General features: G+C 43.6%; 1 protein-coding gene across 6 annotated transcripts in view; it reads left to right on the top strand.

Moving 5' to 3' along the window:
* Positions 1-14,627, top strand: part of DHRSX (dehydrogenase/reductase X-linked) — a 284,280-nt gene that overhangs the window by 151,517 nt on the left and 118,136 nt on the right. For all 6 annotated transcript variants that reach the window (XR_010022421.1, XR_010022420.1, XR_010022422.1 and 3 more), the window contains exons 4-5: positions 826-927; positions 8,026-8,233. Coding sequence is in view for 1 of the 6 variants with exons in the window: in XM_063084345.1 (XP_062940415.1) it covers positions 826-927; positions 8,026-8,233 (310 nt within the window). In the remaining 5 variants the exon portion in view is untranslated. The remainder of the gene's footprint in view (positions 1-825; positions 928-8,025; positions 8,234-14,627) is intronic.

The raw sequence follows: 14,627 nt of genomic DNA, 5'->3' as shown, positions 1-14,627 counted from the left end.
ACTTCAGCCCATCTGATACACCAGCTGCCTCTCTATCCATCTGACTTTGTAAAGTTATCCCTGGGGCATTCACACTCTAAAGTTCTTTTATTATTCTGCTGAAAAAGAAGGAAGTCCTTGTTTCTGCATCATTATGTGTGTTCATTATGTATGCTACCTAACAAAATACCAAGTCATAGCAGTTTTGAATAGCTCACATTTATTACCTCACAGATTCCGTGGGCTGGGGGTCTGTGCACAGTGGGGCTGAATCTTCTGCTCAGGGTCTCACTAGGCTGCAACCAAAGCATCGCCTGGTCTGAGTTTCTCTCTGGAACGCAGGATCCTCTTCCAAACTCAGTTGTTGTTGGTAGAATCCAGTTCCTTGAGGTTATAGGTCTGAGGTTCTGATATGCTTGCTTGTTGTTGAGGTGACCCCCAGGTTCTTGTTGCATGCCTCTCTCACAACACGCTGGCTGAATTGTTCAAGGCCTATAGGAGAATCTCTCTCTCTCTCTCTCTCTCTCTCTCTCTCTCTCTCTCTCTCTGCTAGCAATAGGGAGTCTGATATGACAACGTGATGACACTGTGTCACATTCCACCATCTTTGCTGTGTTCTGTTGACTAGAAGCAATCCCAGGTTCCACCCATACCCAAGGGGAGGACACTATGCAAGAGCATAACTCACTGAACTCTCCTTAGGGTATGTCCACCTCATTGTGCTTTATTAATTTCCAATTCAATGCTGCTTCTGAGGTGGGATAGAAGTCAGCCTGTTTAGAACTTATCTTAGCTTCTGAGATAAGTTGGACCATAACTAGTTGTTTTTATTTTTTTTTTCCCCAGTGGAGTTTTTATATTGTGATCTGGCTTCCATGAAATCCATCCGGCAGTTTGTTCAGAAGTTCAAGATGAAGAAAATCCCTCTCCATGTCCTGGTCAATAATGGTAAGTTCTGGTGAAATTGCTGCAAGCCAAAGGTTAATTTTGATGCAAAAATGAACTCTAGTGTGCATGCAGAAGAAGTGCTTCAGCAAAGCAGGATTCCCATGGAATTTCATGAATATTTATGCTATTTGTTTTCCCTTCTTCATTTTATTGATGTGGTTGGTTTTTGTTATGTATATAATCCATTTTAATATGTAATTTGAAATAACATTAAGCATGATAACACATTGTGTGGAGTTGACACTTTGCCTAGTTCACTTGGGCTAAGGCGTATTAGGAACACATGAAATGTTGGACATTTTCACAAATATAATTTTATTAGAGCCTTACCACACCCCCATGAGAATCATTGTTATTTGGGCTCCAGATTCCCATGACCAATTGGTTCTTGACTTCCCCCACCCAACACCCTCAACCATATGTGTGGGGTCACCATCTACCCTTCCCCAACAATCCATCTTCAACACAAAGCTCTCCTGAACCTGAGCCCTTTCTTCAGCCATGCTGAGCTTTTAAGGGCATTGAAAACACGTATGCTTCCTCAGTGTGGTGCTCATGTTTGTTCCCCTCCTTCCTACTTTCTTCTACTGCTACAGTCAAGTTGTTTGTGTTTGTTTGTTTTTGTATCTAAAATTTAGTTTGGACGCTCTCCAGGGAGGAGGTATAAATATATAGAACAGAAGCTATAATAAATGTACCAAAATATATTTGTGCTACTAGACTGAACATATCACTTTCAGACTTGGAGATGAAATGGAAATATACTAGAAATAAATACTAAACTTAGACTGTGGATAGAATAGAAATACATCAAACACTGAGGGCAAAGAGCCTGCATCTTCCTTTCAAGTACATTAAACATATCTCAAATTATTCATATTTTAGATGGCAGAGAATACATTTCTATAGGACTCTTGTTAATACTCAGTTACACACCTAGATAATTCAGGGTAATTTTCCCATCTCAAGATCCATCTCAAAATCTCACTTCAGCAAAATCCTGTTTGCTATCTAATGTACAATATTTACAAATTCTGCAAGAAAAGAGGGAGATCATTCTTCCTACTAAGGCTATAACCCTTTTCCATCTGATTCCAGCTCCTAAGATGTGGTGGCTATCATTTTTTCTCTTTTCTTTCCATTTTAATGTTTTTTGTTTGTTTGTTTTGTTTTTATCTTTTTCTCTATTATTAATGGGATTGGCAGGCAGGAAGCATGTCAGATATACATGTTTCTGTTCAATTTACTTGTTTAACTGGGAATTCTCATAATGTACTTTAAAGGAAAGACAGGAGATATAAAATTCTACATAGGGTGTTACTCCAACTATATACTTACGTCAATAAATGTGTACAAACATTGCTGTGACATGCGGGTGCTGCCTGAAGAGCTATAGATAGCACCACTTTCATGTACTAAGCCTGGGAAGAAATATAACATGTTATTAATGCTGGTGGCTCTTGATGGAAGGTTGCGAATGATTTTAATGTTTGTGTCTTCTTTATGGAGCTTTGTTAATATTTTTTGAGTTTCCCATAATGGTTATTCCTTAAATTTGCGTGCAAAAATAAGTAATTTCCCAGTAAATGGCCATGTGGGTTTTTTGTTTCTCAGCACTAGATATGGGCTTTCTTTGCTGATCATCCATCAGTATGATAAGTGACTGGAATTATAATATCATAAATCACCAAACATAGAGATGAGCTAGAGTTACTGTGGAGATCCTGTCCAACCATATATCTTATCTCCTCATTTCATTTAACATTCTTTGTAATTGGTAATTGAAGTGCTTCATCACAGAGCGATTTGGAAATGGCAAGGCAAAGTGGCATTTTACCCTCATGCAGAGATGTACAAAACAGAACTCTATTTCATCTTAGGGACTTTTCTGCAGCCTTCTGTCATCCTATTGGTACAGGAAGTAAGAAAAAAGTATGAATCTCAAATCTGATGTCTTTGATAGCAGTATTTTGTTGAGAAATATGTGTGTAAACCCATTTGCTGGAGTAGATGCAGCTCTATGGTGCAACCAGGAGAAGCTGCATGATTGGGGTATACTATGTAATTCACTCTCCACTTGTAACATTTGAGATGGCTGTGATGTTCCTAAAATGCACCAATTTGCTTTTTCTCAGCAGATGGCGCACAAAGCACTTGTGGCTTTCAGAAAGATAAAATTACTCTGGAGACCAGGACAAAGTTGAATTCAAATCTAAAGAGTCTTGTTGATAGACCCACTTTTCACTCCCTCTTTCTTCTTCCATCCACATCTTGGTTTCACTTCTTCCCAGACTTACTCATTCAGATGTTTCTTCTGTGCTCAGACCTTTGATCTTTGCTCAGTGTCTCAAAGGCACCTCAATCCAACATGTGCAGTGTGGAATTCCTCAGCCCTTGGCAGATGCAGGTTCTGTAGAATTGTTCCCTTACCTCTCCCAGTTTCTAGAGACTATCTGTCTTCCTTGACTCATGTGCTTTTATCCATCCTCAAAGCCAGCAAGATACCGTCTTCAAACCTCACTCTCTCTTCTTTGCTCTGTCCTCCTGTCTCCTTCTCTGACTCTGACCCTCCTGCCTTCGTCTTATAAGGACCCTGCTGATTACACTGGACCCACCTGCATAATTCAGAATGATGTACCCATCTTAGGAACCCTAATATAATCACACCTATGGAGTCCCCTTTTGCCATGTGAGGTCACATATTTACAGGTTCTAGAGATTAGGACATGAATATCTTTGGGGCCATTATTCTGTCTACCACATGGAGGTTAGGACCTGGACATCTTTGGTCACATTATTCTGTCTACTGCATGGGGATTAGGACATGGATATCTTCAGGGCATTATTCTGTCTACCACATGGGGATTAGGATGTGGACATGTTTGGGAGGCGTTACTCAGCCTACTGCACCTACCTACTCTGTGCTTTACATACTTCACAGGCAGGAAAAATACAATGATAAACAAACCTCTGTGGCCTTATGAAAATCATCCCCCACCAAAAGAGACAAACATTGGATGAATAATTATTCTGTGCAATCTCCTGCCCTAGAAAATGCAGCTTGCAATGAGACAACACCGTTGTGTAGAATGTACAGAAGATCGTACCATAAGTCTGACGTCTCCGGAATTTCTCCACCTGTGCCCCTCAGAACACCATTCCCAGAAGATGGTCATACAAGTCCACTTGTTAGAGGAAGATCTACTGAAATAGCACTTTGAGTTTTTCCCTTCTTATGTTTTCATTCTCCATCTTTCAAAAGGTTGGCCGGGCTGTGGCTGCCCCTGTCTCCATGCAGGCTTTAAGTGACTGATTGAGAACAACCATGCCACGCATGTCCCCTGGGGTCACTGTGGGCAGGAGCTTACTTGCAAAGGACCTGGAAGTAACAGCTTCTACGGGTTTAGGCAGAAACTTCAAGGAAAGGAGATGTGTGCAGGGCTGTGGACTATGTCTGTGCCCATAATAGACACCCATTGCACACGCCCCACAGTGCCCCAGGCTGGAGGGCTGCCTGATAGATCCACCCAGAAAGGCAGAAAGGGGGCCCCTCCTTAGAAGAGTCTCTTGGTTTCCTTGGAGATGCCCCAGAATGGTGGAGCTCCAGGAAACCCATGGACTTGAGAAGGGGCTTTCTGTGGTACCCAGGATGGATAGAAGGACACACGGACAAATGCTTCTTGTCCAGGTGGTAACCAGGAGGGTGCAGTGAAGACAGAATGGATTCATCACCAGCCCAGTGTGTTGTGGCTTGGGAAGACAGATCTTGATGAAGAAAAAGTAGAGGATTTTCTTATTTGAGGAATGCCTTGGTTTTTGCACGTGGATGCATCCCTGTTGCGTGCAAATCAGAGTGCAAGTGTGTTTGGGAGGTCCTGGCATCAACAGATGCAGATTTCCTAACTACAGGGGGACTCAGAGAAGGACCCTAGCAGTGGTATTGTTAGTGTCCATGACTGTCACAGAGGGTCTGCAGAGTTTCCCAAAACTATTTTCCCAGGACCGTCCCTCCCAGACATCTATTAACCAATCACATGCTTGTTTTCCCAGGTGTCATGGAAAACAGCCCCAGGAGGGCTCCACGAAGGTGACCTCCAAGTCTCAGGGGAAGCTAGACTTTGTGCTTCTCTTTGCTTGTTTTATTCCTAAAGAGAGCAATCAAGGTTTTCCAAATATTAAATACTTCAGACATGAAATATTTTTTCATTTGCTAGTTTGTCAAAAATAGAACCAGACCGCCTCTTTCTGGCTGTCATGGGAAACTCCTGAGTTAACCAGATCATTTATCAACAGCAAGAATAATCCATAGTAGACCTCCTGGAGAGCTGGCTGAGTATTTATAGTTTATTCACATCATAATTTTATTTATCTGGCTCCTATTCCCATGTCTGAAAATTGATAGATTTTTAATAGCTGCACAGGATTTATGTTTTACTCTCGTCAGACGTTTCCTCATAACTCTAATGGATGAATTTCCTAAGATAAAGCAGTCACTAAAAATTATTTTTTCTACTGAAAAGAAAAATATCTTTCAGTGGTAACCCTGAGAAATAGCAATGATGCTTGCATGCTGAGCCTAGTTTTTGGTACAGTTCTTCTCCATCATTAATTAATAAATTGGCACAGAGCACCAAGGCGACCCATGCCTGTTAAAGAAGGTCCTTTCAGGAGAAGGCCAGGGATACAGTTTTGCAGCATCGTATTTCTTATTTTGCAATTGATGTTGTCTGTGTGCAATGGGATCCGCAGTCATCCACTCTACCTCATTGGAATATGGAAAGGGATGAATCACTGTCCATGCATTTGTCAGTGGCTTTTGGGATCTGCATGTGTGTAGACCCCTTATCACCAGTGCCGACCGTTTGATTCTTTTTCAGTGTTTCTGTGCTGTGGATAGAATAGCTTTCTGTTCTGTAATGGGCCCCCCTGCTTCTCTCAGTGCCTCTTTTAAACAGAAGGTACTTAGATGTCCTTTTAGCACCCACAGTTTGCAGTGCCATTTGATGTGATATGCTCTGATTTCATGGCAGGTTGTTTCCTGCCAGAAGGTGAGGCTGGGTGTAAGATGTTGGGATATCAACTCCATCACCTCCTTGGAGAGGATCCATTCTTCTCATGGCCCCTCCTGAACACTGAGGAGGTATTGAGTGGTTTTCCAATTCCCCAAATGCCGCTGTCCTTCCTCTCTCTCTCTCTTTTCATGTAAGACAGATGTTAACATCTCATGGATGCTCACTCATGTGGGATAGCAATCCAAAGCACTGAAATGACAACAGTGTCCCTTTGCCCATTTAAAAAATGCAAGTGCAGTTTATTGGTTAACAATAAGAAATCCTCCCTTAGCACGTATTAGACATTTAATAAATATTATTGTTCAAATTAGTTGTGTTAGCTTAGGAGGTGTCTAGGACATGCACATAGGTGTGTATATGAGTATATAAATCATACACATATGAAAATGCATTTGCAAACATATGCACATATATGAAAACATACAGGAATGCATATACTAGTCAAAATGCATGTCTAGGCATGCAATACATATAAAGACATTCAGATGGATAAATTAACTGTAGATACTATGCACACATAGATGTGTAAACATAGGCAAATATTTGTGCTCTTACAAACAAAAACATAGACATAATATATGCATATGCTACATACACATACACATGCATATACAAGTGAATATACATGTATACATGCAAATTTACAGGCATATGTACATGCAATATAGATACACAAGCAAACACATATATATTCATAGACATTTACAAATACATATATGTATACAAATACATATGTGAACCCTACATATATAAATGCAAAAATGTACAGGTTTGTATGTTTGAACGCATGTGTGTTTACATATATGCAAATATATAAGTAAGTGTATACTTATATAAACACATACACAAATGCATATACACCTATAAATACATGTGAATATACAACTACAGGTACTTATGCAGGAACACATACAATGTACATGCAAATGCACACAAGATTTCATGTGCATACATAACTCACACATACATACATACATACCCTTTTGCGTACAAATGCATACACATACACATATGCATGTATGTGCAAGCAAGCTGGCCTGCTCTACGTGGGAGACCCTGTGGGCCAGCTGTCTTTCTTGGACAAGTAGCCTTTGAGGTCAGGCTCCTGTAGAAAGCATATAGGGGCAGGGATTTAGCTGTGTTCTGCCTATCTGGGTGGAGGTACTCTGAGACTAGGAGGTACAAAGCACAAATCACAGAGCCATTTCCCAAAAGATGTCTGAGGAATTTGTTTGTGGGATACTGTATTAGTGCATTTCTGTTGCTTAAAGTAGGATACCTGAAACTCATTCATTTATAAAGAAGTGAAATTTATTACATTTTGGAGGTGAGGGAGTCCACAGTGCAGGGAACACATCTGGTGAAAGCCTTTTACTTGGCGGTAAATCTACAGCAATGCAGGGTGTCACATGGTGAGAACGGGTTGAGCAAGAGAGAGCAAACCTGCTCACTCACTGTCCTTATAAAGCCATCAGAACCATGTCCATGACTCCATGAATGGATCAATCTGTTCACAAGAGCACAGTCCTCACGATCCAATCACCTCTTAAAGGCTCCACCTTTCAGATACCACAATAGGACTTCCCACCCTCTTAACACTGTTACAGTGGGGATCGAGTTTCCAACACATCAACTATTAGGGGACACATTTGACCCACAGCAGATACTCTTGTGAAGGAATGGGTGTCATGCCCTCAACCTGGACAGCTCTTCCTGTCCAGGAGAATTAACTTTCCTGGGGAAACATCTTGTAGTGGCTTAGGATACTCTCACTTTGTTGTGTGTGCTGGGACATCACTGTTGCTGTTACTTTACAAGATCAAAGCAGGGACAGACCCTCCTGATCTTCTAGCACCTCCCTCCCCATGCCAAGCAAGAAACCCAGCCCCCGAAAGGTAAGAAGGCTGCCAGGACCAGACACACCCCTCTGGGCATCCGGGGCTGTTTCCACACCCCTGGAATCCATGTGAGACTTCTCTGCCATCTTTCTGGAACTAACACTCCCTGAAATTCTTTTTTTCCCCAGCTGGAGTGATGATGGTCCCTCAGAGGAAAACCAGGGATGGATTTGAAGAACATTTTGGCCTGAACTACCTGGGGCACTTCCTCCTGACCAACCTCCTCCTGGACACCCTGAAAGAGTCAGGATGCCCTGGCCGCAGTGCAAGGGTGGTCACCGTCTCCTCGGCCACCCATTACGTTGGAGAACTGAACATGGATGACCTCCAGGGCAGGTGGGTGAGCCCTGCGAATGTTCATAAGAACGTTCCAGGAGAGCTCAGGCTGCTGTAACAAAGGAGCAGACAAAGGGGCTTAAAACAACAGGAATGCGTCCTCTCCTAATTCTGTAGGCAGAAGTCTGAGGTCCAGGTGTGGCAGGGCTGTGCTCCCTCCAGAGGCTCCAGGGGAGGATCCTTCCTGCCTCTTCCAGCTCCTGGTGGCTCCAGGTGTCCCTGGGCTTGTGGCCGCATCACTCCAGTCTCTGCCTCCGTCTTCACGTGGCTTCTCTGTGTCCGTGTCTCCTCTTATAAGCACACCTGAAATTGAATTGAAGACCCCCCCCCACCCCAGGAAGATCTCATCTAACCTTAACTAGTGATCTCTGCAAAGACCCTATTTCCAAGTGAGGTCCCATTCACAAGTACCAGGGACTCACTTATACCTTTGTGAGAGATACAGTGCAACCCACAGTGCTTTTTTTTTCCTTCTCTCTCGTGCTTCACCAGTTTGATTATGTAAAATTAATACTGATGACAGTCATTTATCCAGAATCCTTCTCACGTATCCCTGATTACTCTGCTGGGGATAGTGAGAGTGCATATTGTTAAGCAATGACACCTCTGAGCTCTGTGGTAAGTTTTCTTTGGTGACAGCACAGACTTTTTCAAATATGCTCCCTTTTTGTATTCTGTGGCTCTTGAGTGACTTCTTAAAGGGGAGCTTCTTAGTCTGTCCAGGCTGCCATAACAAAACACCACAGTCTGGGCAGCCTTAGCAACAGACATTTGTTCTCTCACAGTCATGAAGCTGGAGGTCTGAGGACAAGGTGTGGCTGGAGGTCTGAGATCAAGGCGTGGCTGGAGGTCTGAAGACAAGGCGTGGCTGGAGGTCTGAGGTCAAGGCGTGGCTGGAGGTCTGAGGTCAAGGCGTGGCTGGAGGTCTGAGTTCAAGGCGTGGCTGGAGGTCTGAGGTCAAGGCGTGGCTGGAGGTCTGAGGTCAAAGCGTGGCTGGAGTTCTGAGGTCAAGGCGTGGCTGGAGGTCTGAGGACAAGGCGTGGCTGGAGGTCTGAGCTCAAGGTGTGGCTGGAGGTCTGAGGTCAAGGCGTGGCTGGAGGTCTGAGGTCAAGGCGTGGCTGGAGGTCTGAGGTCAAGGTGTGGATGGAGGTCTGAGATCAAGGCGTGGCTGGAGGTCTGAGCTCAAGGTGTGGCTGGAGGTCTGAGGTCAAGGTGTGGCTGGAGGTCTGAGATCAAGGCATGGGTGGGCTGGTCTCTCCTGAAGCCTCTTTCCTTGGCTTATAGATGTCATCTTCTCCCTGTGTCCTCACATGGTCATCCCTCTGTGCATGTCTATTTCCTAATCTCCTCTTCTAATGAAGACACCAGTCCTTTTGGATTAGGTCCCACCCTAGTAATATCCTTTTACCTTAATCACCACTTTAAAGACCGTATTTCCAAATACTGTCACGTTCTGAGGTCCTGCAGGTTAGAACTTCAACATAGGAATTTGGGGGAACACAATTCCGTCCATAACCGGGCATTAACACCCAGTTTTCTCATTGAGGTAAGACTTATCTACATGGGAGGGTTTGGCATCTAAGGGTAGCCATGGGTCCCCAGAAATAGCCGTGGGCATCTTTTTCACTCCCAGGGTCCCCCTCCACACATCCAGAGTGGGAGTCACCAGGAACCGCAGGGAGTCCTGCTGGTGGGAACGGCCACCCCGGGGAGTTGATGAGCTGTTTCCCATTGTCAGTCACTACACTCTGTGCATCTTGTTTCCTCTACTTTCATGAACAGACAGGAAAGTTACCGTAACTGCGGGGCAGAGAAGTCTCTCGGAAAATGACTGCCATCTCACTCAGAAATATTTTTGAAAGTTGCTGCAGAGTGTAGGGAGTTGCTGTGCACACTGGCGGGGTTGTGTAGCCGCGGCTGACCGGTGTGACTGCACTCCACGTGGAAGGGCATGGTGCCCTTCCTGAGGCAGCCGCTGACATCAAGATGGAATTACCCTGCCACCTATCGCCGCCCAGCAACTTCTCCAGTCTGTTCATAAGAATGGCACACGTGCCCGCCCTTCACTTGAGCGTCTTCTCAGTGTTGCTGCTGGCATCAACGTTTCAGGACGTCCAAGCATTGAATGTCTTCCTGAAAGATCACTGCCTCCGTGGTTTTGTGTCACTCCATTTTGACACCCAATATGTTTGAAGCAGGAGAACACGAAGACGTGCCAGATTTCGTGGCATGCCTAATACGTCCTATAAATGCTGCCTCTTTTAAAATCGCGCTTGTTACTAAAATGTTGCAAGAATTACTCTATGATATATGTTATTTTCCAAGTCATTGTTCAAGAGGACGAGGAAGCTCAGGAAATTCAGAAGGGCCTTGGAAAGGCTTGTCGAAGAGGTCACATTAATGACCATTTGAATGCAATGTGCATGACTTGGTTGCTATGAAGGGCTTTCAATGGGAGTGCCGTATGGCTGCGTTTTTAGTGTCCCAGGCATGCAGTAGAGCAGCAGCATGGTCTGTCTCACTGCAGAAGGACAGTATAACATGGATAAGTGGGAGACTGGGGGAGTCTGTTCCTGGTGTTGTATTTAAGGGCTGTCCTATAGCAGGACACACCTGCTTGGGAGCGTCTTCCAGATGAATGATGTCCTATAAATTGTCCTCCATGGAAGGGGCATCTCAGATGACATAAGCCTGAAGGTGACCCCGGCAGTACCCTAGGCTGTCCTTTGTAAGATGGAGCATTTCTAAGGCAACATCTTTGGAATTGCCCAAGGGAGGTACGTTAGTTTGCTAGGGCTGCCATAACAAAGTCCCACATCCTGGGCAGCTTAAATAACACACATTTATTCTCTCACAGTCCTGGAGGCTGGAAGTCTGAGATCAAGGCATGGCAGGGTTGGTTTCTCCTGAGGCCTCTCTCCTTGACTTGTAGACATGTCTTCTCCCTATGTCCTCACATGATTTTCACTCTGTGGCTGTCTGTGTCCTAATCTCCTCTTCTTATAAGGACACCAGTCCTATTGGATTAGGCCCCACCCTAGTGACTTCATTTCACCTTAATCACCTCTTTAAAGATCCTGTCTCCTAACACAGTCATATTCTGGGGTTCTGGGGTTAGGACTTCAACACAGGAGTTTTGGGAGACACAGTTCAACCTGTAATGTACTCCACACTCTCCTTTGTAAGATGAAACATTTCTCAGCCAGTTCTTTGGTACTGTCAAGGCAGAGCTCCTGGGCAGGTGGGCCAACTGGATAATCCTGATGACATGGAATGGAATGAATGCGTGTTCTCTGCATCTCTGGGCATGCCACCATCTGGGGGATCTTCCGTGAGAGCTGTGTCTGTAGCTAGTTTTTATCTAGTTTGTCTCTTCTTTGTGATACCACATCTCACATATGGCCAAAGCTCAGTAAATATATGGTGCAGGAGGTAATTGTAGAAAAAGCAATGTCTCTCCAATACATTTGTGATTGATGCCAGATATTCATGCAAAGTGTAACCAGCGCTAAACCCCGAGACCGTAATTACTGCTGACACGGCACTACGCCGAACACTCCAGGTGGATGGACTTAAAATGATCCTCCAAAGAGTGGCCTCAACGTCTTGGCTGGATTGCCTTCTTCTGGAACTTTCTTCTCAATAGCCCATGGATGTGAGGAAATATAGATTCAAATGTATGAAGTGAACAAATTTGCTTGAGTCAGAAACCAGCAGTGTGTGAGCAGGGGTCGACCGTGGGCTTGTAGTTCATGCCGTGAGTGTGAGACCCACTCTACCCAAGGCTGGTTACGTCCTGGGGCATAACTGGGCTGTGTGTCCAGGGAGAGGGGAGAGTGAGACGGTCCCAAGCAAAGGAATGCCTAGGACACCAGGAGCTGGAAAGGCAGGAAGGATCCTGCCTTGGGGCATCCAGAGGAAGCACAGCCCTGCAGACACCTTGATTTCTCTGAGCCATGGGACCAGCTGAGTGGATTGTTTGAGCTGTGCTGGGTCCAGCCATGTGGGTCCTCTGGGCTGGGCTGGGACCAGCCACATGGGTCCTCTCAGCTGTGCTAGGACCAGCTGCATAGATACTCTGAACTGTGCTAGGATCAGCCACACAGATGTGTCTGTATTTTTTGAGTTGTGCAAGAAGTAGTGGTGTAAGAACCCTGGGGATTGAAGGGCTTAATAAGAGAGAGAAAATGACATTTTTTTCTTGAGAGCTTCTAATTTATCCTCAAGTGCTTAAATAGCAGTACCAGCCTGCTTCAGTCCCTAGATTCATCAAGCTGCAATTTAAAGCCCTGAGTTTAACTACCCTGCATGAGGGCTGGGAATGGTTCTGTCAGCCAGGTGGGTCCAGGCAAAGAGCCCAGTTTCTGCAGAGTGTAGGAGCAGCAAATGTATACAGAAATGGTTTTATGTGGCATATACACAGGGAAATGTAAAAAATAATGTCATATGAAGTGAACGTTTAGGTGGAATCTTGAGGGTGTCCCATTCATAAATATTTTTATATACTTTTTCTTTTAAATGGGAATGTTTATAGATAAATATCCATAAGTGTGGAAATATGCAAGAGAGGATGCAGACGTGTGCATACATGTCCATTCTCTAAAATGAAAATTTTGATAACATCACATAAAGTCTCAACATTTGTACAGCAATCATCATTTTGTACAATGGATCATGTACACAGTGCATGGATCCTGAAATGAGTCCAAACTCCTTTTCTTTATTTGTATAAATTTTCCTTTGTGAAACCACTGAACAAGCCTTTGTTTTCTCATTTTTTTTTTTTTTGGTTTGTTTGTTTTTCTGATGTTTACCAAAAGGCAACGAGGTGGTGCAGAATGGTGGTTATCGAATGTGGTCCCCAGATCAGCAGGTCAGCATAAGCCAGAAACTTGTTAAAAACAGAGATGCTCATTCCTGTGAAACCCAAACTCTGGGGTAGGGCCAGGCAGTCCAATTTGAGAACCGCTTGGATTTAACACACATGGCTTTTTTTGTGTCTGCAGGAGTTGGTTTCTGGATTTCACCTGATATAAACCTCACCAGTAATTAGTGTTAATTGCCAAGATTGATTTGCTGGCTTGGAAAATTAGTGTTCTTGTAAAGGCATAAATCACAATATTGTAAAGTGTTCCAAAAATCCATGTGAGTCGTTACACATGAGAGAACTTGTTTTCTCAACCAGGCTGTGCAGAAACATTCCCCGGGTAGGGTAAGTTCCTAAGGAAAAGGTGTACGGACTGTGTTGAGAATTATTTGCAACAAGTGAAACCTACTCATGAAGAAATGGGTAGTTTGTTTAAAAACAACTTATTCTGGGGGAACAGAGCGTTTAAAAAAAAGATATATATTATTTCAGTTAAAATTATTTTTAGTTTGCCAAATCATAAAATGCATTTTCCAATGGGTCATCTCAGGTGAGATGAGAAAAGGTAAAAATTATCTCTGTGCAGTGTCTGTTTATCAGACTAAGTTTGTGGTGATTTGTTGCAGCAGTGATAGAAAACAAATACACCTGTTTTAACAGTAGTTCAAATCAAAAGCTGAAAAATATTTCAAAATGTAAGTACTGGTTATTCAATTTGAGGAAAAGTAAAACAGGAATAGCCATTTTTTTCACCTGCCAAAGTCTATCTTCTTTTTTTGAATTATTTTTTTGTTGTTGAGATTCTTTAATTTCTGATCAGTTGAACAGGGACACATTGTTCCCTGGAACATGTGAACATGGATTCAACCTGAGCATGCTGGAAATCAAGGAAAGGCTGAATGTTATTATACATAGCCCACAAATCGGAATCAGTGGTAGAATGCACAGAATCAAAAAAACATCTAGCCACTGGATGAAATGAAATGAACTGAAATAAACATTTTATCAAAAATTCAACCATCAAAAAAATTATATTTGAATTTGACCCACAGGAGTGGATCCCAATTGAAGACTTTGACATTGTTTAATCAATCCACATTTCTTGTATTTTAAAGCAGTATTATTTCTGGTAGCTAATTTAGAGTCCTCCAGTCTGTGTGCTCAACACGTAGCCTACTTTGTAGAAGGAACTAAATCTATTCGCTGGGATGAATGGGTTGTTGCTCTAACGAAGACAGTGCCTCAAGGCAGAGCCATTTACTCCTCTTGCCTATAATGATTCCAACATGAGATTTCACATAAAAGGGCAGTCCTCTTCCTGTGCTGAGTCCAGGACCCAGGTTCCTTCCATGTCCTTGCTCTGCATTCACCAAGGCACTGCCCAGCTCTACAAAGTCAAAGCTCCACCTTCTCCAAGTCCAGGTGCCAGTCGACAAATAGGGGAAGGCTGTTTACCTGGTACATCCTGTATCTGAACCGTGCTGACATCACTCCCTCTCACATCCCATTGGTCAGAACATGGTCAAA

The sequence above is a fragment of the Cynocephalus volans genome, chromosome X (assembly GCF_027409185.1).
Source record: "Cynocephalus volans isolate mCynVol1 chromosome X, mCynVol1.pri, whole genome shotgun sequence".
NCBI lineage: Eukaryota > Metazoa > Chordata > Mammalia > Dermoptera > Cynocephalidae > Cynocephalus > Cynocephalus volans.
This window is presented reverse-complemented; position numbering and strand designations above follow the sequence as displayed.